At 34.1% G+C, this 25,382-nt stretch overlaps 1 protein-coding gene and 1 long non-coding RNA gene across 2 annotated transcripts in view; both read left to right on the forward strand.

The window, feature by feature from the left end:
* Nucleotides 1-427: 427 nt before the first annotated feature.
* On the forward strand, nt 428-9,499 carry LOC127856197 (uncharacterized). The gene is made up of 2 exons (XR_008037893.1): nt 428-3,393; nt 7,657-9,499. It is a non-coding gene; the product is annotated as an uncharacterized LOC127856197 (long non-coding RNA).
* Nucleotides 9,500-22,587: 13,088 nt separating this feature from the next.
* LOC127856167 (unconventional myosin-Id-like) overlaps nt 22,588-25,382 on the forward strand; it is a 73,318-nt gene continuing 70,523 nt past the window's right edge. The window contains exon 1 of the mRNA XM_052392219.1: nt 22,588-22,741. Within this exon, the coding sequence (XP_052248179.1) occupies nt 22,641-22,741 (101 nt within the window). The 5' untranslated portion in view covers nt 22,588-22,640. The remainder of the gene's footprint in view (nt 22,742-25,382) is intronic.

Genomic DNA, 25,382 nt, shown 5'->3' on the forward strand with positions numbered 1-25,382 from the left:
GGTACTTAGTGCTTTTACATACTTGTGGTAAGTTTTGTATTACTAGTTTGACAATTATCGGCAGACACTTGTCGATATACAGACAAAATTTGCATGGGAACTTCCTTTTTTTTCAGCATAATTGCCTTCAAATTGTTAATTTAACAACCCTTTGACATTGTTTGCACATCTGATCTTATTATACAATAGCTGATTTTTGTTTATAGATAGACATATATAGACTTTTCAAAGTTCTATAAAAGTTCACACATGTTCCATCCAAGTAAACAAGCAGAACCAATAAAGATCACCACAGATAATAACTGTGTGTATAGCTTGGAAATTTGATAGATCAGGAATCCCTCCTTTGTTGATTTCTGTAAACCAAAACTGTCAGTTTTGCTGGATAGAATGGCTTGTATGATGCTCAGCTCTTGCCTTCGGCTTCGCAGAACAGCTTCTAAAAACGGAAAACCAACAAATATCTTAAAATTTGATCAATAATGCAGACAATTTATAAATGTCTTGTTTTTTTGTTGATTTCGAATCTGGAAGATTTTTTACGTAAGATTGTAGTACGAAAATCCAACGGTATCGGATTTTGTGGTTTTAGGCCTAAACTAATTATAGTGATATGTAACCTTTCGGGATATCGGTAAAGTGCGAGCAGACAAGGTGTAAATACGTTAAAAATTAAAGCTAAAAGACTAAACAGTTAGATCGGAATATCTTTAAATTTTGTGAATAAATGTGTTTCTGGTGGATAACAACGACAACTTACCAGAATATTGCTCATAATCACACGTAAAACGTCTTTCTGAGACTTTGTGTACACACCGGTCTTACTCACAATAACGAAGTGACGTCACCATCTATGTATAGAATGCTTTCTGAGAGCGAATGAAAATGCGTCACATATTCTGACAAATAAACAGTAGGGTGTCGTTATTGAAATACCGCGAGAATACTGGAAGAATAGACGAGTTAACGCGTGACGTCACACGCACCTGCAAAGTTTAGACTCCGCCCACTGGTTGGCAAAAAGAGTAGGAATTCATATAAGCGCATATAGAGAAGGTTGACGTAATCATCGTTTTTATTGATAATCATGAACTGTATCAAATATAATTTTACTATTTATGTCTGAATAAAACATAAGCATGCGTGGAAATTCATTTTTGAAACGATTATATTGTTGTTATTATTTGTTTTTACTAAAAACGAGCTCTGGAGTGGAACACTATCTACGAGCTCTGTGTGTGGTAACCACAAACATCTCTACTAAACGCATCTTCACGTCCATTTTAGATACAAAATGTCAGAGATGGAAATTATTTTAGAATAAATTAAATTTAATGAAAGAACACAAATATCGATGAAAACAAACAACAAATAGATCGCTTTTTGTTCGCAACATATAGTAACTGATTTTAACCTTAATATATCTGTACAAACTTACCTTGTTACACAACAAATAAATTCATAAATCTAATTGTTTTATTTAATTGTGCACACCAATTTTGACACTTTTGTTTCAGCATTTCTAACCTGGTGTTTAATTGCACCGTTGTTCGTCACAAGCATATTATCTCGTTATGATCGGAGAATGCCCAGACAATTACACAGAAAACATGCCAGTGTCATAAACATAGGGACCTATACTTTAATTGGGTCCCTGCATAGACCACATGTGGCAGACTTTATGATACCCCAAATCATCTCTTGGCATATTGAGCAGTCATATATACCGGTAATATTGAGCAAGCCAAAAATTAAAGCCAAAATACGTAACATTTGCTTTAATGAATAATTAAACATATTAAAAAAAGAAGATATTTGTCCGAAACGGATTAACAGGAACATGTGTATTTATATGTTAGCCAGTTTAATCATAATAATAGAGTGCTTTATAACTTTAAATTAAAATTTGTGCAATATTACTGCTAACAATTGATGTATTTAACGCGGGTACCGGCAAATGTAAACTCGGCAATTTAGTGTGAAGATTGTACGTTCTCGCAGTGCACGTAACTCCATCATGAAACCAAGCAATCACAATGGATAAACAATATTTGCGTAAAATAAATCAAATAAATATATATATTTATCATAAAATGCTAGATTTATTACATTTATCACTCCTTACTACTTGTTAAGAGATTTCAATATACATGTATGCAAAGACAGTTCAATTTGCACAATATGCAGGTTTTATTTCCATTTGTATAATATTTTTTAAATATTGTAATTCAATGGAAACGAAACGAAAATTCATTATATGGAAAAGAAAATTACCACAACATTTAACGATTGTTATGTATTCCGTTTTTTATGGCTTTGTTTTATAATTGATTTAATGCGCCTCTTATAATACACTTTCGATCGCAGATGAACATTAACAATATCAACACCGTTATAGTTATAATAAAATAAATGTAAGTTTTATAAGTTTTGAAATATCATTTTTTAAAGTCTTACTATAAAAAAAGAATACGGCTAATTTATTGTTTTGTTGTGTGGTATTGTCAGTATTTAGTCTTCCGACCATGTTTACTCTGAGGCTAATAACTAATTTGTATTTTTATAAAGAGGAAATTATATATATGAATATACATTTATTGGTTCTAAATATGATATATTTGCACTATTGTTTAAGAGTTGTAATGTTTATTTCGGATTTTTTATCGTTTAATTGACTTAACAAAAGCCCTTTATACATGTTTTACGTGACTGTAACCAGTGTTTTTGCCAACCAGTCAGTGCGCATGCGCGGAAAATACCGAATGTAAACAATAACAATTAACTCGTCTATAGAGATGCCAACTATAATGTTTAAAACAAATACTTTTTTAACAAGCGTTTGTGATTTGTCAGGATAATAATAACAATAAGATATCGAAAAGATCAAAGCAAATAAATTCGACAGAAATCTAAGATTCGGCAATATATTTAAGACGGGTTATGTTCACTTAAATTGTGTTTGGTAAAGACTGTAACTATATGTAGTGAACCAGTCTTCGGCTTATACTCACTGAAGAAGAGCATTCAGGGGAGATAATTGAGTAATGACTTAATTCTGGAACGGTTGCGAAGAAAAACAAATAATGCGAGAATATTTAGTGCGATTCGCTACACAATTATGATGTCATTGATATAACTTTTCCTGAGGTATGTATTTACATGTGATTTAGCATATGTCAAAGTGTTTTTGATTTGTTCAAGGCCATAAATAGCATCGCGAAAATATATGTCGCGTGGCAAATTTTTTTGAGACGTGGTATTCTTATGTAATTTTATGTCTAAATTCCCATATGTATGAACGGTCAACGCCCGCTTCGCGGGCTTTTGCCCGTATAAGAGTGAAGCGAATTGTCGTCAATTGAATTGGAACTAAAAACTGTTGCGAAAATTCAGGTAGGCTAAAAATAAAAAGTCGTTTAAAAGCTGATGGATCTTTCTATTATAAATGTTTTCATGTCATTTTAAATACATAATATTGATGAATCAAAGCAACACAAATTGGTTATAAAATGTAATAAATTAAAGATTAAGGCACAGGGATGCCTTGTGGTCAAAGTTCTTTGCTGAAGGCCTGTATGGTAAAAGGTAAAGCTATGTTTTGCACGGTCACACGCGTACCCCCATTTTGGCGTGAATATATTAAAACAGAGTGACTGAGTCTGCAGTTAATTACTTATAGCCACACAACTTATTTGACATAGTAAATTTAATTATAAATAAGAAACATATTTTATCTATGCAAATTAGAATATATATGGTGGTTACAAGGTAGAAATCCATTTTGTTTGTGGTTAAAAACTTCAAAATAATCGCATTTGTCAAAATGGACGTATACAATTTACATATAGAGCAGTTCATTGTTATTGTTTTGATTTTTGCACATGCGCAATGCACTGGTAGGCAAAAGCATGGGTTAAAGTAGCGCAAAACATATGGTTAACGACACTTGTTTAGTAAATGAATCGAAAAGAAGGTCCTAAAAAACAACACCTAAATAATATTTCAAAAATATAATATTTAGTGCAAAAAGAATTTATTAATACATTTATTTGCATCTTAAAACAATGCGTCATAAGTATCAAAGTAAAGATTGTCTGAAGACTGAAAGACCGGCAATTTGACACAACAAAGAGCTCTATAATGTATTAGCGGTATTATTTTTTGCATAAAAGCTTCAATAAATTACAATAATAATACATCTAATTATAAAATAATAATTATCAATGGCATGAGTACGCTAGTTTGATAAAAATGAGTGATAGAAAGTGTAAGGGGTGCTTTGAAAATTATGTACTTCAAAGCCCTATTATAAGCGAAGTGCATGACGGTATTTACATGTAATTTTAATTTTGATGGGTTTTGTACAGAGAATGACACTATTGAGGAAAGTTAACATACAGCTGAAAAACACAACTTTACATGATGCGAATTGAACTGTGTATTCATGTATATTGAAAACTTGTTACTAGTAGTATGCGTGACACATATTTAACATTTTAACACACATATATCTGTATACATATTGTTTTATTATTATTTTTTGAAAACATTATTTACCCCCGTTGGTGTTAAGCGTAATTTCTTGTTTTTATGATGTCGTTCGTGCATTGCTGTAACATTAAATCATCATACAGAATCATTCAGAATGACGTGGTTTTAATTAACTGATACCCGCTAAATACGTTAAATGTTTTCTACGTTAATTATATACTTATTGAATACTTCATTTTTTATAAATAAAACGGGCTAATATCTTTACTAATTACAATTTCTGATAATCCATATTGGACATGACTTTTAATTTGTACAATATGTAACATATCTAATTTAAACAACTGTTAAGTATTTCAGCGGTAAATAATTTAACCAAATGACTGCTTAATACTACCAGAAAGAGAAGACATGGTGGTATCCTCAATTGTGTTGAATGCCCAGACTGTCATCTGCCACCAAGTGTGGTTTACACCATGTTGTTAGTGAAGTCTGGACAATATTTGATAAAAACGCGATATAGGTTTATGCTGAACTATAACACAGTAATACAAAGGCTTACATGATTTTAAGATTGATGCAAACAATGAAATGAAAAAATTGGCATTTAATTTAATTAAATGTTTATTTAATGTGTCAACGTGTTAGTTTTCCCAGACAAATACCATTTTAGTTAATTTGTATATGTTGTTTATTTGGAATTGATCTATTTATTGCTTGTTTTCAATCTGTGTTTCAGTAAAGTAGAACAAATTGTTGGCATGTTCAAAAATAAAATCGTGTAAATATGAACGATCATGCTCTATTTCTTCCCATTGATTGTGTCTTTCTTTTGCCTACCAATGTAGTCCGGATGTAAACATGCAGGTGCGGGTGACGTCACACGTGAACTGGTCAATAGAAATCCTACTTTCTGTTTTAAAAGCAGTATCGTTTGAAAATTAATAAATTACTTGCTAACTAGGCTATAGATTTAATGACAATTTTGCACACTTTAAAATTGCATCTATATGTATTGATTAACATGTATTGCATTTCAAGGTGTGCTTTAAAGCCACACATCTTGAAATGAAAAACATGGCACAGTAAATTTAAGTATAAATAAGAAACATATTTTATCTATGCCAATTAGAATATATTTGGTGGTAACAAGGTAGAAATCCGTCTCTTTTGCGCTTTGAAACTTAACAATAATCGCGTTTGTCGAAAATGGACGTATACGTCTAGAAATCCTACTTTCGGTTTTAAAAGCGGTACCGGTTGAAAAATAATAAATTACTTGTTAACTAGGCTATAGATTTAATTTTATCTATCTCAATAAGAATATATCTATTGGTTACAAAGTAGAAATCCGTCTTTTTTGCGCTTTAAAACTTAAAAATAATCGTGTTTGACGAAACGGACGTACACGTAAAGAAATTATACTTTCGGTTTTAAAATTAAACAGAATAAAAATTTACGTGCTAACTAGGCTATAGATTGAAGGACAATTTTGCACACTTTTAAATTGCATCTATATGTATTGATCAACATGTGCTTAATTTCAAGGTGTGTGGCTTTAAATGAAATCATACTTCAGTAGGGTGATAAGAAAAAAACAGTATCTTGGTGACAGCTTTCAGTCAATATTCCAGTGACGTTGTGGAAGATGTGTTGTTAACACCAAAAATTTGGAATTTTAGAGTTAAAAAAATAGATTAATATGAACTGTTATCAGATAACATCATAAGGTATCATAGTTAATTCGGCCCAAAATGTATACATTGGCAGTAGGTCTACTAGCCTTAAATCTACAAGTATTTTCCCTGTATTGAATTGATCTATTCAGTTAATAATACTGTTACTGCAGATTCATGAACTCTGATAAAAACAAATACTAAGTTAAAACCACCTGTGGAACTCAGATGTACTGAAATTTAATAAAATAATCAAATATATGAATTGTTGTGATAGTCAGCATGTGCATATCATTTATTATAACTTTTGGTAATCTAACATTAATTTATGAATTTGTAATAATAATAAGTAAAAAAAGACAAGAGACTGCAAAGATAAGTTAATTGCAATTAATGACTTGTACATTATGTATGTATGTATGTATTTATTTTGACCTTGCGGTCAAGGATAACCCATGAAAGTGCAAGCACTTATTTCCAATGGGGTCCTTTGGTTTTTGCTGAAGAGACAGCAAGCAGAAGAGACAGTATTGGGATACAAGGAATCCGAGTGCGATACCCTAGCTCTTTGCGAATAGATACCTTGGTTCTTTTACGTGCTCAGTGTATAGCACCGATACACGCGAGAATTACCTGGGTTTCATACCAGTACATCTCTAGTTGGGTGGGAAACACTTGAAGCATTTCTGATATTTCCAGTGCCCCGGCCGGGATTTGAACCGGGGACCTCTGGAATGGTAGACCAGAGTGTTACCACTCGACCACCGCACCACCCTTGATAAATAGATTAATCATCATCTGGAGTAGTTTAAGAAATACTGTTAATGATCCATTATGAGATATTGTGAATGGTTATTTTCTGTGGTGGTGTGTTAACATCTTTAACTGAAATAACTGATATCATTTTCTTCTGAAACACTAAGCGATCCATGATAAAACTTTCATGGAATGTTCCGTGCTCAGGTGTTGAACTGTTCTTTTTTCAAAGCGAAAGCATTGCATATCATTCATTAGTTATGTTAGCAAGTCAACCAGAGTGATAACAGCAAAAAATCGTCTCTGAAACAATGTGACTTATAGCTTATATATTTAGCTTAAAACATCATCTTGTTATCCACTGTGGTGTCTGTAAATGTTATTTTAATCATATACATGTATTATCTGACCTGCAACAACGTTGGTGCTCAGAAATCTTAATTAGCAGCCAATTGTTTTGATTTTAACCAAAATAAACAAACAGTGACAATTGAAAACATTTTCAATGAAACCACAAGGCCAAGAGATGTAGATTAATAAGCAGTATCATGTTTAATTAAAATATCCTTCAAAATTGCTCCACACTTTCATGTATGTTGAACAGGTTTGAACAGCTTTGACCTTTCCATTGTATTTTATTCATGTGACACCATGTATGTTGAAGAGCCCCTTTGTTTGTTTGTTTTTTAAAGTGATGCAACTTAGTAATGGATTTTCTGGTTTTAATTTGCAGATTGTTGAGCAAGGCGTTCATGCCAGAAGGTTTACATCCAATATTGCCCAGGGGGACAGTAATTAGAACAATTTCTTTAAGTTTGTGTGGACACAGAGGCTTGAATGTAGAAATCAAAGAGTGGACATGCGTATAAAATATCGCCAACAGACCATGGACGGATAAAGAGAAAAATCTACTATTGTGATTGAAAGTCGAAAATAAACAGCAAATAAACTTCAAATAGAAATTTAAACATACAAGAAGTAGGACCTTGACCATGCCTCAACAACATCAGGATCAAGAAGTCAAACATGCATTATTAATTCACATGCTTGTAGCTAATAGCACACGAGCATTAGCAAGTGAAGGAGAGAAACAATAACTAATGACCATAAAATTCTATATTGATACTTATCAAAATTGGATCCATTCTGAACAACTTCAAGAGTCTAGCCAGCTCTATTGATACTTAAAAATTGGATCCATTCTGGAAATTGTAAAAGTCTAGCCAGCTCTATTGATACTAACCAAAATTGGATCCATTCTGGAGACTTTCAAGTGTGTAGCCAGCTCTATTGATATTGACCAAAACTCGATCCATTCTGGACATTTGCAAGAGTGTATCCAGTGACTCCAGTCCTGTTGAAATTGGCCGAGTTTTGATCCATTCTGGACATTTTCAAGAGTGAAGCCAGTTCTATTGTTTCTTACTAAAATTGGATCAATTGTGGACACTTTCAAGACTCAGCTAGCTCTATTGATACTTACCAAAATTTGATCCATTCGGGACAATTTTAAGAGTCAAACCAACTGTATTGGTACTCACCAAAATTGGATCCATTCTTGACAACTTCAAGACTCTAACTAGCTCTCTTGATACTTTCCAAAATTTGATCTATTCTATACAAATTCAAGAGTCTAGCCAGCTCTATTGATACTTACCAAAATTGGATCCATTCTGGACAATTTCAAGAGTCTAGCAAGCTCTATTGATACTTACCGAAAATGGATCCAATCTAGACAATTTCAAGAGTCAAGCCAGCTCTCTTGATACTTACCAAATTGGATCCATTCTGGACAATTTCAAGAATCTAGCCAGCTCTGTTGATAATTTCCAAAATTGGATCCATTCTTAACAATTTCAAGAGTCTAGCCAGCTCTATTGATACTTACCAAAATTGGATCCATTTTGGACAATTTCAAGAGTATAGCCAGCTCTATTGATACTGACCAAAATTGGATCCATTCTGGACAATTTCAAGAGTATAGCCAGATCTATTGATACTTGCAAAAATTGGATCCATTCTGGACAATTTCAAGAGTCTAGCCAGCTCTATTGATACTTTCCAAAATTGGATCCATTCTGTACAATTTCAAGAGTCTAGCCAGCTCTATTGATATTGACTGAAACTGGATCAATTCTGGAAATTTGCAAGAGTGTATCCAGTCCTGTTGAAATTGACCGAATTTGGATCCATTCTGGACATTTTCACGAGTGTACCCAGCACTATTGTTACTTGCCAAAATTGGATCCATTATATACAATTTAAAGAGTCTAGCGTGCACTATTGATACTTAACAAAATTGGATCCAATCTGGACATTTTCAAGCGTTTAGTCAGCCTTGTTGATACTGACCGAATTCGGATTCATTCTGTAAATTGTCAAAATATTTTTGATTGATCATATAATGTCCCTGGGATGAAAATAAGCCACACCTTTTTGCTTTTTATTAAAGGGGCCTTTTCAAGTTTTGGTAAATTGTCAAAATTGTTTCAGATTTTTATGTCCCCCACCACTATAGTGGTTTATAAAATTATAAATCGTTGCAATGCAAAACGATTGAATAATATGGAAAGTTCTGTTGTCGTTGTTATATTTTGTGAAACTACGAGAATTGCTTATATAAAGTATAAAATACCGTCCACATTGCAGGGCTCGCGCTGTCGTTCGCCACTTGAGCCATTTGCGAAAATATTGAGAATTTGGCTCAAGAAAAATCCGATTTGCGAAAATGCTTAAATCTCGTAAAATTTCATTAAAAACCGCCGCCATTTTAACCCGAAACTGGTTTTCTATAGACCAGTTGAATGTTATTGTTTACATTCGGGATTTTCCGCGCATGCGCACTGACTGGTTGGCAAAAAACACTGGTTACAGTAACGTAAAACATGTATACATGTCTTTGTTTAGTCAATAAAACGATACAAAAATCCGAAATAAACATTAAAACTCTTAAATAATATTGCAAAAATATAACATTTAGTACCAATATAAAGTCGATCTATTTGCTTTTTGATTGCATTCTTATTTGTGTTCATTAAATCTGATTTATTCTGAAAGAATTTCAAAAACTGAGAATGTTAAATCTTAAAAATGGTCTCGAAGATGTGCCAAAAAGAGATTTTTATGGTAACCACATATACCGAGCTCGTATATTGTGTTCCACTCCCGAGTTCGTTTATAGTAAAAAACTAATAATAACAACAATATAATCGTTCCAAAATGCATTTCCTTGCACGCTTATGTTTTATTCAGACATAGTTAGTAAAATTATATTCGATATAGTGCATGAGTATCAATAAAAACGACGATTATTTCAACCTTCTCTATATGCGCTTATATGAATTTCACCTCTTTTTGCCAACCAGTGGGCGGAGTCTAATATTTGCAGGTGCGCGTGACGTCACTCGTCAACTGGACTATATTTTTCTCTTTGTTTCAATGAAAGTATTCGCAATTTGAACAGTGAACGAAAACCGGTCTGCACCTGTATCGGGACATCGCTTGACCTTATTATTATTGAAGTGCACATGGTAGCTGGCCAATCAAAACTGAGCTCGCTTACACATGAAATGACGTTGAATGAAACGTAAAAATGGGTGGAGCTTTGAATACACAGTTAATATTGTCGTCTGCAAACAAAATAGCGACCGGTCGCAAATGTCGTATTATAAGATTAAAAATGAAAATAAGCGTGACAATAAATAAATTATTTCCAAGCTGACTATCGATCTAAATTAAAGAGTGTTAATTAAATAATTAGTTCTATGTCGTTGATGTTACAACTTTCTGCCGATTTTCGATTGAAATGAAAAGGTGATAATTAATTAATTTGATCGTTTTACTCACACACTATGCAAACTAACAGCGGCGTATTGTAATCAAAGGAAAACGTGAAAAACACGCGCGGTTTAATTGCAATTAAAGTTTAATTAAAGGTTGTTAGTATCCCCAGTGTCTACAGTTGATTGTGAACGAGGGTTCAGTAGGCAGAATGTAATCAAAACTGATTTAAGAAATTGTTTGACTGTAAAAAATTTGGAACATCTCATGAAAATCTCAATTGAAGGAAAAGACTGCAAAGATGTTGACTTTAAAGTGATCTACAAACTGTGGGCTGGTAAAAAACAGCGCTAAATAATAATGAAATAATAATAATACATGACATGACTTTGTTCTCTGTATATAGCAGGATTTGTTTGCAATGCATTTTGTGAATGAAATGTATGCTTATATTTTACATGCCATTCATCATGTTGTTAAAAAATGTGTTGTATGAAAATATCTCTATTACTATGAAAATTGTGATGTGATGTATATTATGATATGTGACATGTGCTTGTTGTCATTAAAAGAAATATGAACAATCTATAGTATACAATATATATATTGTTATTTGAAACAAACTAAAACTGGTTGGCAATAGGCCCAAAACGCACCAAAACGCACCACAGACAATCACAAAAAAATTTCGGGGCGGGGGGGGGGTGGCTCAAAGATATTTTAGGCCAGGGCTAGCCCTGCATTGTATGACCACAAATGACCGAGTGGTCAAAGCAGTAGACTTTTACTCCAGTACTCCAGTTGTCAGAGGTTCTATCCCTGTTGAGGGTTCAACCAAGATTTGATTTTCAATTTGTGTCTAGTTATACACTGGGGACCATGGCGTTTTCCTTATATGCATGTCATAAAAATTATTATTATCCTAGACCTAAACAACAAAGATAAGGAGCCTGCAATTGAGGTTGCATCTGAATATTGTATGGTATTTGTTTGAACGACACATGCCCTCTGGGATCTATTTAAAAAAACATTCTTGATCCATTTTTCATCTTTAACAACTTTTATAATTTTTCTCAGTACATACTCCGGTTTGACTTGAAACATACAGACTAGTGAAAATAATAAGTACTGCCATAATTACCATGGAAATGTGTTGTTGTTTTTTGGTTAAAGGCCAATGTGCAGACTTACTACTAAATGATGAAACAATGATGTAATGTTACTGTTTTAAATTTTAGAAAGTTTGTGTTTTTATATTCTTAGCATTTTTATTTATTTTTCATGTAAAATATACACTTTTGAAAAATGGTGTTTTATAACTGTTAAGTTAAATACACAGGTATTTCAGTTTGGTTATGTAGCGGGGTTTGTGTATTGACACAAGGGGTTATAGTTGCCAACTTTTTTTAAGCCCCCCTTTGAAGAAGAGGGGGTATATTATTTTGCACATGTCGGTCCGTCGGTTCGTCCACCAGATGGTTTCCGGATGAGAACACTTAGGCCTAGGATCATGAAACTTCATAGGAACATTGATCATGACTGGCAGATGACCCATATTGATTTTCAGGTCACTAAGTCAAAGGTCATGGGCACAGTGACTCGAAATAGTAAAATGGTTTTCGGATGATAACTCAAGAATGCTTACGCCTAGGATCATGAAACTTCATATGTACATTGATCATGACTGGCAAATGACCCTTTCGATTTTCAGGTCACTCGGTCAAAGGTCAAGGTCACAGTGACTCGAAACAGTAAAATGGTTTCCGGATGATAACTCAAGAATGCTTTCGCCTAGTTTTAATTATATAATTGATAATGGTATGAAATATAATAACTCTAAAGTATTATAAGTATTATCATAAATTATAAATCAGATAATTGATAAATACAATATCATTCAAATAATATAATGATTACAATTTTAACAAGTATACAAGTAAATACACTTAAAATAATAAAATGACTCACCAGTAACCATATGAAGAAAGAAACTAAAGATAGTAGGTTTAAGCAAATGAAAAATGCTTGTACCTCTTGCAAGGTTTAGTAACGAAATGAATCAAATGTTTCAGATATATAAAACCATAAATTGTATCTGAAATCAGCTCACCTAAAAAGCATTCTCCATTATTAATATACGGAAGCTCACTCATTCATCACACTGAATCTCTCTTGATTGGATAAGTAGTTATAATTATTTATATAACTGGTGTTTTGTTTTGTTTTCATTGTGTTTCCTTTTTGCTTTTTGCTTTCTCTGAGAAATTTGCATCTTGATTTTTTAGCTCATCTATTTTTTGAAAAAAAAATTATGAGCTATTGTCATCACCTTGGCGTCGGCGTCAGGTTAAGTTTTGAGTTTAGGTCCACTTTTCTCAGAAAGTATCAATGCTATTGCATTCAAACTTGGTACACTTACTAACTATCATGAGGGGACTGGGCAGGCAAAGTTAGATAACTCTGGCGTGCATTTTGACTGAATTATGTGCCCTTTTTATACTTAGAAAATTGAAAATTTTGGTTAAGTTTTGTGTTTAGGTCCATTTTATTCCTTAAGTATCAAAGCTATTGCTTTCATACTTGAAACACTTACTAACTATCATAAGGGGACTGTGCAGGCAAAGTAATGTAACTCTGACTGGCATTTTGACAGAATTATGTGCCCTTTTTATACTTAGAAAATTGAAAATTTGGTTATGTTTTGTGTTTAGGTCCACTTTATTCCTACAGTATCAAAGCTATTGCTTTCATACTTGGAACACTCGCAAACTATCATAAGGGTACAGTAAAAGGACAAGTTGCATAACTCTGGATGTCATTTTTACGGAATTATGGCCCTTTTTTGACTTAGTAACTTTGAATATATGGTTAAATTTTGTGTTTCGATCCACTTTACTTCTTAAGTATCAAGGCTATTGCTTTCAAACTTCAAATACTTTCATGCTATCATGAGGTTACTGTACCTGGCAAGTTGAATTTTACCTTGACCTTTGAATAACCTTGACTCTCAAGGTCAAATTATTAAATTTTGCTAAAATTGCCATAACTTCTTTATTTATGATTAGATTTGATTGATACTTTGACAAAACTACTCTTACCTGACATACCACAATAGACTCCACCCAAACCATCGCCCGTGCCCCCCCCCTTCCCCCCCCCCCGAATCCCCCCCTATTTTTTTTTTTTTAAGATCATCTCACAAATGACCACCACACCCTCACACTATACCCCCCCCCCCACCCCACCCCCTCCCCAATTTTTTTTTTAAACGGTTAAAAAACAAAACTATTTATTTTGATTATTTTATGTTTGAAATACCGTCCAACCATCGCACCCAAGAATCCCCCCCAGCCCCCCTCCCCCCACCCTCCCTCAGAATCCCCCCCCCCCTAGTTTTTTTTTTTTTTTTTTTTTTTTTTTAAGATCATCTCACAAATTACCACCACACCCTCACACTATACCCCCCCACCTCACCCCCCCCCCATTTTTTTTTAAACGATTAAAAAACACAAATATTTATTTTTATTATTTTATGTTTGAAATACCGCCCAACCATCGCACCCAAGAATCCCCCACAGCCCCCCTCCCCCACCCCCACCCGAATCCCCCCCCCCCTAATTTTTTTTTTTTTTTTTTTTTTTTTTTTTAAGATCATCTCACAAATTACCACCACACCCTCACACTATACCCCCCCCCACCTCCCACCCCCCCCCCCCATTTTTTTTTTAAACGGTTAAAAAACACAAATATTTATTTTTATTATTTTATGTTTGAAATACCGTCCAACCATCGCACCCAACGTGCCTTGACACTAACTTTTTTGACAGGGTACCCGGAGGGAACCCTACTTTCAACTTTTGGTGGCCCTCACCAAAACCTAGGGAGTCCTCTTGTTTCAACACACAGCTTCTCTCGGCGTAAGGGCAAATAAGTACAAGAAGCATTCTAGTACACATTTTTATTTCCTATATTCAATTCTGTTGCCATTTAAAGCAGACCCATTAAAAGCTCATAACTTTGTCTTGTAAACTTTTGATTTCATGTATTTCATCAATATCATCAGCATCGTCATCTGTGTCATAATCATCTTCAGCATTATCATCTTCAGCATTGCCCTTCGCCGCCAGAACTTAGCGTTTCGGAAGTTCTTATTATAAACTTTTAAGAAATAAAAGGTAATTACGCGCATTCAGGGGTTTCACTGGCTCAACAAAACTTGTTGCAACTTTTTCGCGCCACGAAAACTGTCGATTATTCCAACCTTATTAATAAGAACAATCATTTAAAGAAACCTTACTACATTAATGTGATTGCCTATATTATCACTTTAAAAAGTATATTATTACATAAAAACAATAAGTACCTTCATAAGTCATACCTTCATAAGTCTTAATAAGCTTTATTTGTATATAAATACCATTTTTTTTCAACTTGATTAACAACACAGATAACCAAAATAATATAACAATGTTAACTTCAATGTATTAAACAGTATGCTGCCTAAATGTTTCAAAATTAATTATTTAAACATAGAATCACACCAATTTACATCATTTGAAAGGGAAAAAGAAATATAAAACATCAGAAAATAAATCATCTCACTTAATTTGTTAAACAGTTATATATGGTCATTTGGACATGTCATACATCAGCTTCTGTTATTAAAACGTTTTCTGTTAGTGGTGGATAATTTCCAGGATCAATTAAATTATAGTTGTTCACGCCTATTTCCTGACAGTAAGGCCCAGATAATTACCACCATCTATTCTTGTTGCCTGAAATAACATAAAGCATATTTTTTTTTTTTACAAACTATCAACAACAAACAAACACATACATGTCACTATCTTTAAATGTCCGAATTTTAACATATCCGAAATATAGTACACCAAGTGAACGATATACTTTTTATTTCAGAAATTGTTGGTATCTTAATCAAATTATATCCTTCCAAGGTCATTATAATAATGGAACTATTAAACAGAAATGCTCACAAATACCTGTAGATAAAAGTGTATACCGGCATGTGTTTTTGTGGAGAAATTAAATGCTTTTGCCAGCCCGATCGCCTTTGGTTTTGATTAAAGAAATAGAGGCCCTTATAATTATTATAATTACTGATCGTCGTGACAGTTTGTCCCAATTAATGTTACTTTTTTGGGGGCTCAATATCATAAAGGAGCCATTAATAATCAGATAATCCGATAATAACCCCCATAAAACTTGACAATAGCAGTAAAAACACCGTTTGTAACACTTACACGCTTCAGTGATTTCAATATACTCTCTGCACTGTAGGTCGCTTACATCGTCGAAAATCAATATTTACAACTTACAGACGCTGGCCGCTAATGCTCAGTCGCGTGCTTTCGATTCGCAGTACATTTTCGGATAAGATTTTACCGATGTTTTTTTATACGCCGCTCTTAAAAAATTGGAGGCACTTTTAAAAATTCAAATGGTCAATCAAGACAAAGTGGTTTTATAAATTTAGGGTTCCCGGAGGACCACCCAGCTTGAAGGAACTGGTGGTCCTCGCCAAAATCTGGGGGCCTCGGGTCCCCGGATCACCGTTAGTGTCGAGGCCTGCCCAAGAATCCCCACCCCACCACCCCACCCCCCCCACCCCCCCCACCCCCCAAATTTTTGTTTTTCCTTTTTTTTCGCATTTTTGCAAGATAATGTAATAAATGTCCACACCCCCACACAATGCACCCCTCTTCACTCCACCCCTCCCTCCTTTGTGATTGAAAATGAGAGTCCCTTCAACTTTAAAAAGAAAATAGATGAGCGGTCTGCACCCGAAAGGCGGTGCTCTTGTTTCATTTGCTTAATTGGGTTTGCATTCTGATGCTTTTTTTGCTTTTGCTTTCTTTGAGCTTAACAGTATGTATATATAATACTAGTGACACTACAACAGTTTGCTGTTGTTGTCTTATTTCGTTCATTTCATTTGATATCTTGTTGAAGAACTTGTAGTACTGTATGTATGTAGCATTAATCAATGCTTCTTTGCTCATCATTTGCCTTTGAAGCTCTGAAATAGTGCTAGTTACACATGCAGGATAATCATTTCAGCATTAGTATTGTATTATTTTGCTTTTATAATTATATTTTATTTTTATTCATCAGTGTTGTATTGTGTTGCTTATATTGTATGAAATTTGCTGATCATTTTCCTTCAAATCTGGTTTGAGGTGATAATTTCCTTTAAGCCCTTTTTATTTTGTGGCACGATTGTGTTCTATTTTCTCTGTAAGCATTTTTACACCATTTCTTTTTATGGTACCTTAGGCCCCTTCCTTGTGTCAACATCAACAATCTTTTAAACAGCTCTTAATTTTGAATGTATAGTACTGATATTATATTTCTGCTTACATTTGAATAATGTCATATAGGAATACTGCTTTAATTGTGTTTTTATTGTGCTTTATTAGAATAAATATTTCTTATGTATGCCATGTATTATTGATGTGTTGCAATTTGCTACTGCTTGTTAGTTTGGTAAACAGCTATACATAGTGTTTGTTATATACATGTTATTTCATACTGACAATAAATTCGTTTTGATGTGATTTGATTAAGGATGAGTCTTTGTGAATACCCTGTTAAATACTCCCTCTGTAGAGAAAAACTGCTCCTGAGATTTAATTTCTTTTGTATACCCTAAACACAACAATTTAAATAAATTAATATATTCTTACTAGAATACTTCACTTTTACCTATACCAGCAATTTAAAATTACTGCGTACACTTTCCACCATAGTAGATAATGTTTACAAGGACTGGAGTGTTAAAGTGAGTGGAAAAATTAGTAAGATCATGACCTACAGCTGTATATATGCCTGAAAACAGCTGTTCAATCTGCTGAGGGTTGACCTATTACTAAGATGTAAACAGATCTTAGAATCATGTACAGGAAAATTTAGCACAGTTATTCAACTTAGAAGTTTAAAATTAACTACACACCATAATTGCAATACAAATTTATATATTTAAATAATAAAATAACGAAAAAAAACAGCCTTTATTTAATAATTAAGATAAATATCACTATATACGGTTCTGATTATTTGAAAGTTATTTACAAACCTCTCTGTATCAGATAGTATTAATATTTAATACTAGTGATTAACAGGGTAAAAAATTATACACAAGAGGAACATACACAAAATAATATTCATCAGGTTTACATGAAACTCATTGTCAATATGGAAAATATAAAGCTATATTGGAGCAAATCTTGGCAGTTGGAGTTTAATGTTAAAAAATGCGCCATCATGAATATTTCCAACTCCACTAAGAAAAGACTACAACTATACTATGAATAACGAAACCCTCGAAAATCTTTAACATCACCCTTACTTAGGAGTCGATCTTTGTGATAATCTGAAATTAAACACTCGTATCGATAACGCAACCAAGAAAGCTTCACAAACTCTGGGATTCATCAAACGCAACTTGAATAAATGCCCACAACCAGTAAAAGAAATGGCATTTGAATACATTTAAATAATATAAAACGGATACCCAACAAAATCTAACAATAGACACATGCTACAGATAACACAGTCGACAATACATAGAGACTCATGTTGCTCCAGTATGATTGCTTGCCCATTGATATTGGATAATATTTATTTTGAAATTTCATACCGGCTGGTAAGAAGTTTCAGTTTGGATAAAGTGGCTCGGAAATCGCCCATTATCAACAGTATTAGTTTAATTAATCACAGTCACGACCATGGAACAAATAGTGGTTGAAACGCTATTACTGTTGACCGTATTAATCAAAAATGGAAATAATGGATCGAACATCATTTCGTAAAATCAGGACTTGAATGTCATCCTAGCAATCAGTAGGGCGTTTCCGCCAAAACGGCTCAAAAGCTTAACCCAGTTCATGCTTAATTGTATTCAAATTAATTATGATTATGTTATGTTAGGTAGTTTATTTACTTTAAACATTATCATCACATTTCAGCCAAATTAAACAAAAAAGGAAAATAGCTATTCAAAAACACATATTTTTGTTGAAAGATGTTACATCCTATAAATACTATAAAGCTGCAGAGTAAATACACACATATATATATGATAAGCCCTGTGATGGGCTTATCAGCGCAGTGTATTGCTGAAATCGTCTAGAATGGATCCAAATTCGGTAAGTATCAATAGAGCTGGCTATACGTTTGAAATCGTCTAGAATGGATCCCATTTTGGTAAGTATCAATGGAGCTGGCTAACTCTTAAAAACGTCTAGTATGGATTCAATTTTAGTAAGTATCAATAGAGCTAGCTAGACTCTTGTAATCGTCTAGAATGGATCAAATTTTCGTAAGAAGCAATAGAGCTGGCTAGACTCTTGAAATTGTCTAGAATGGATCCAATTTTGGTAAGTATCAATAGAGCTGGCTAGACTCTTGAAATTGTCTAGAATGGATTCCATTTTGGTAAGTATCAATACAGCTGGCTATACTCTTGAAAACGTCTAGAATGGATCCAATTTTGGTAAGTATAAATAGAGCTTGCTAGACTCTTGAAATCGTCTAGAATGGATCCATTTTCGGTAAGTATAAATAGAGCTGGCTCAACTCTTGACATCGTCTAGAATGGATCCCAAATTCGGTAAGTATCAATAGAGCTGGCTATACTATTGAAATCGTCTAGAATGGATCCCATTTTGGTAAGTATCAATGGAGCTGGCTAGACTCTTGAAATCGTATAGAATGGAATCAAATTCGGTAAGTATCAAAACAGCTGGCTAGACTCTTGAAATTGTCTAGAATGGATCCAATTTTTGTAAGTATCAATAGAGCTGGCTAGACTCTTGAAATTGTCTAGAATGAATCCCATTTTGGTATCAATATAGCTGGCTATACTCTTGAAATCGTCTAGAATGGATCCAATTTTTGTAAGTATAAATAGAGCTGGCTAGACTCTTGAAATCGTCTAGAATGGATCTAATTTTGGTAAGTATAAATAGAGCTGGCTAACTCTTGAAATCGTCTTGAATGTACAATTTCGGTTATTATCAATAGAGCAGGTTAACTATTGAAAACGTCTAGACTGAATCAAATTTTGGTAAGCATCGACAGAGCTGGCTAGACTCTTGAAATCGTATAGAATGGATCCAAATTCGGTAAGTATCAATGGAGCTGGTTACATATTGAAATCGTTTAGACGGGATCAAATTTTGGTAAGCATCAAGTGAGCTAGCTAGACTCTTGCAATCGTCTAGAATGGATCCAAATTCGGTAATAGAGCTGGCTATACTTTTGAAATCGTCTATAATTGATCCCATTTTGGTAAGTATCAATAGAGCTGGCTAACTCTGAAAACGTCTAGAATGGATTCAATGTTAGTAATTATCAATAGAGCTGGCTAGACTCTTGAAATCGTCTAGAATGGATCAAATTTTGGTAAGTATCAATAGAGCTGGCTATACTCTTGAAATTGTCTAGAATGGATCCAATTTTGGTAAGTATCAATAGAGCTGGCTAGACTTTTGAAATTGTCTAGAATGGATCCCATTTGGGTAAGTATCAATAAAGCTGGCTATACTCTTGAAATCGTCTAGAATGGATCCAATTTTGGTAAGTATAAATAGAGCTGGCTCGACTCTTGAAATCATCTAGAATGGAATCAAATTCGGTAAGTATCAAAACAGCTGGCTAGACTCTTGAAATTGTCTAGAATGGATCCAATTTTTGTAAGTTTCAATAGAGCTGGCTAGACTCTTGAAATTGTCTAGAATGGATCCCATTTTGGTATCAATATAGCTGGCTATACTCTTGAAATCGTCTAGAATGGATCCAGTTTTGGCAAGTATAAATAGAGCTGGCTAGACTCTTGAAATCGTCTTGAATGTACAATTTCGGTTATTATCAATAGAGCAGGTTAACTATTGAAAACGTCTAGACTGAATCAAATTTTGGTAAGCATCGACAGAGCTGGCTAGACTCTTGAAATCGTATAGAATGGATCCCAATTCGGTAAGTATCAATAGAGCTGGTTACATATTGAAATCGTTTAGACGGGATCAAATTTTGGTAAGCATCAAGAGAGCTAGCTAGACTCTTGCAATCGTCTAGAATGGATCCAAATTCGGTAATAGAGCTGGCTATACTCTTGAAATCGTCTATAATGGATCCCATTTTGGTAAGTATCAATGGAGCTGGCTAACTCTGAAAACGTCTAGAATGGGTTAAATTTTAGTAAGTATCAATAGAGCTGGCTAGACTCTTGAAATCGTCTAGAATGGATCAAATTTTGGTAAGTATCAATAGAGCTTGCTATACTCTTGAAATTGTCTAGAATGGATTCAATTTTTGTAAGTATCAATAGAGCTGGCTAGACTTTTGAAATTGTCTAGAATGGATCCCATTTGGGTAAGTATCAATAAAGCTGGCTATACTCTTGAAATCGTCTAGAATGGATCCAATTTTGGTAAGTATAAATAGAGCTGGCTCGACTCTTGAAATCATCTAGAATGGATCCCAAATTCGGTAAGTATCAATAGAGCTGGCTATACTCTTGAAATTGTCTAGAATGGATCAAATTTTGGTAAGTATCAATGGAGCTGGCTATACTCTTGAAATTGTCTAGAATGGATCCAATTTTGGTAAGTATCAATAGAGCTGGCTAGACTTTTGAAATTGTCTAGAATGGATCCCATTTTGGGTAAGTATCAATAAAGCTGGCTATACTCTTGAAATCGTCTAGAATGGATCCAATTTTGGTAAGTATAAATAGAGCTGGCTCGACTCTTGAAATCATCTAGAATGGATCCCAAATTCGGTAAGTATCAATAGAGCTGGCTATACTCTTGAAATCGTCTAGAATGGATCCCACTTTGTTAAGTATCAATGGAGCTGGCTAACTCTTGAAAGCGTCTAGAATGGATCCCAATTTTAGTAAGTATCAATAGAGCTGGCTAGACTCTTGAAATCGTCTAGAATGGATCCAATTTCGGTAAGTATAAATAGAGCTGGCTCGACTCTTGAAATCATCTAGAATGGATCCCAAATTCGGTAAGTATCAATAGAGCTGGCCATACTCTTGAAATCGTCTAGAATGGATCCCATTTTTGTAAGTATCAATGGAGCTGGCTAACTCTTGAAAACGTCTAGAATGGATCCCAATTTTAGTAAGTATCAATAGAGCTGGCTAGACTCTTAAAATCGTCTAGAATGGATCCAATTTCGGTAAGTATCAATAGAACTAGACTCTTGAAATTGCCGTATGGATTCCTTTTTGGCAAGTATCAATAGAGCTGGCTAACTCTTGAAATCGTCTAGAATGGATACACTTTCGGTAAGTATCAATATAGCTGGTTTACTATTGAAATCATCTAGAATTGATCCAATTTTGGTAAGCATCAAGAGAGCTGACTAGACTCTTGAAATCGTCTAGAACGGATCCAATTTCGGTATCAATAGAGATGGCTAGACTCTATCAAAAGAGCTGGCTAGACTCTTGAATTTTTTTGTCTAGAATGGATCCAAATTTGGTTAGTATCAATACAGCTGGCTATATTCTTGAAATCGTCTATAATGGATACAATTTTGTTTTGATGAGCGGTACTTCGGTTGAAAAGACAGATTTTACTTGTAGCCATTGTGCATATCAACAGTTTTATTGATACTTTGACACCCTTTAATCCAAATTTGGTCTTTATCAACAGCGATTTTCTTTTCAAATAATTTATTTAACAAAGAAAAACATTGTCGTAAACGATGCTGCAAATATATAGATTTGGTATCCATTGTAGCAATTTATTTAGGATCCAATATAGACACGACCAAAAAATACCGAGATAACGGAAACTGTCGAAAGCGAAGCCCGTTGAAATGACGGAATTTTCCGAGCAGCTACGGTTGCTCAGGCGCCACCTTCCGGATTAATTGCAAAAGTGTTTTGATAATCGCCGGAACATGGCGGGGAGTGTACACGAAGGACCCGAATTCGGGGTCGGAGACTTTGTTCTCTTACATGACATCTCTTTGGATGCTTTTATGGAAAATCTCCAATTAAGGTTTGTTAAGTGTGATTTTTTTCATGCGCAACGTTTGTTTTCATTTTGATTTATCGGTTCACACACCCAAGTGCGGGGGTCGTCTCAAGCATGTTTACATTTGTCAAGGTAGAACCTATTCTGAGTGTTGTAATCAATATTAATGAAAATGTGTCAGTTCACTACTGAAATAATAGCACATTTCTTAAAAAAAAGAAGCACATTTTCATTAATATAAATGTAATTTAAAGTTTTCCATCACAATGAAAACGAATAATTTATTAAGCAAATCAGTTGCTCCTTGTGGAGTGATTTTATTTTTAAAGGGACCTTTTCACAGATTTTGGCATGTTTTGAAGTTTGTCATTAAATGCTTTCTATTGATAACTATAAACGTTTGCTATAAAAAGCTACAGTAAAAAAACCAAGAATAAATTTAAAAAAAGGAAAAAGTAACCCTCAACTGGGCTGGAACCACTGACCCCCTGGAATCCTGGCGTGAAAAGTCTCCCCGTTAGACCCCTCGACCATCCTTCCGCATACAATGCAGGATGTTTTTTATACTATATATAAGTTATCCTCGTAGTTTCACAAAATATAACGACAACAACAGAACTCTCCAAAGTATTCAATTGTTTTGCGTTGCAACGCTGTATAATTTTTAGGTTTTTAAATCGTCAAAAGATGCATAAAATGGCTATATTAGAGCATGGTAAATGTTCAGTATTACTGTTTCCTCACAAATATCATAACTTAATAGAAAATTTGCCAATCTGAAATAACTTTTTATGCCACCAGATCAAATGATTGGGGTATATTGTTTTTGGCCTGTTTGTCTGTCTATCTGTCATTCTGTCTCTCTGTCATTCTGTCCAAAAACTTCAACCTTGGTTAAAGTTTTGCGATAACTTTTGCAATATTGAAGATCACAACTTGATATTTGGCATGCATGTGTATCTCATGGAGCAGCACATTTTAAGTGGTGAAAAGTGGTCAAGGTCATCCTTCAAGGTAAAAGGTCAAATATATGTCATCAAAGTGGCGTAATAGGGGCTATTGTGTTTCTGACAAACACATCTCTTGTTTAAATTTTGTTAATTTACCAAAACATGAAAAGGCATCTTTAAATATTTTTTTTGGATGAACAAACATACAGTGGGAAAAAAATACCAGTACATGTCGAATTAAAACAAATTATCATGAAAAACCCTCCAAATTGTGAAAGTTTGTGTCATGAAATCTTTGAATGGGAATTTCATGTATTTTTTAATTATCATCACACTTTTTGAAAAGCGTGGGGATATTGTGGTTATCTCCGCCGTCTGTCTGTCGGTCCTGGTCACTATCTCCTACACTATAAGCCCTAGAACCTTGAAACTTACACACATGGTAGCTATGAGCATATGTAGTGTTTTTCCCAGGCCATTTTAGCGTGGCAAAAAGCCACGCCGCCCTCCCGGATCGCCACGCTGCCCTTTTCAAAGGCAAATTTCGCCACGCGCCCTTATCGATAACATCTTTATTGCCTTACGATCTAACTTGGTGCGCAAAATCAGCATCCTTGATTGTCTGTGACGCTCCAACTGTGCTTGATTTACTCGAGAGACGTCAACGTCTAATCGACTATATTATTTGAGCAGATTTAATCTATTACAGTGCTCGATTAATAGGAAGACTGCTCCGAAGCTGTGAATTAGTCATGCGTGAATAACCCCGTGTCAGTATTAATCGATAATGCCAGAGGCTATGTTATACCAAGCGCACTTACTATGGAGACTTTTGATGAAAAACTCGATGTTGTGCTCGTGGCAATTGTGCATTGCATGCATTATTCAGTTATATCAAAACATATATTTTTACGCATAATTACATTTAAAAACACAAACAAACTTATTCTTTATCGATTTCGTCTTTAAGAAAATAAGATCTAATTATTGGAATAATTACTGAGACGTATACTAATTTAACAAAATGTGAATCGCGTACACGATTTAACATTGCCATGCGCACCTGTCGCTTACATCATTTGACATTTGAACAACATGGCGGACTATACAGAATTAAATTGCGACTCGGCAAAAATGGCAAATAACGTCGTAAACGATTGAATTAATGATGGAGATTATACATTAAGAAGGAATTAATGAAATGTCTGTGATAATCAACGATGCATAAAAATGTTTTAGATAGCAACAACATTATGTATTTATTTGTAATCTACTTGGTGGATGTATGTCACGGAAACGAGTGTTTGCATATTGTTAGCGATCAATTTACTCGCAATGTTATTTTAAACATCTGGCAAGATTATTGTTACAAAATGGGATAAGACAAACATGGTTTCATTTATATGTTAGTGGATCTGTGTATAATCAGAATCATATGCATATATTGCTTTATTATGTTTGTGGTGCTGTACAGTTTATTGAAACAGCATGGAACTGTTCATTGCAAGGTAAATATATTAATATAAATCATAGTCAGTTAAATACATCAATTACCATTTAATGTGCTTGTTTATATGTTATTTTTTCCACAACTGCTTCAGATGCGATTACATGTTGCCCCTTAATTCAGGTATTCAGGGAACGTTTTTGCCCTTTTTTGCCTAAACTGCGCGCTAAAATGCCCTTTTTGAAAGTAATGCGCCATGCCCCTTTGC

This window comes from Dreissena polymorpha, chromosome 13, assembly GCF_020536995.1.
Source record: "Dreissena polymorpha isolate Duluth1 chromosome 13, UMN_Dpol_1.0, whole genome shotgun sequence".
Taxonomy (NCBI): Eukaryota; Metazoa; Mollusca; class Bivalvia; order Myida; family Dreissenidae; genus Dreissena; species Dreissena polymorpha.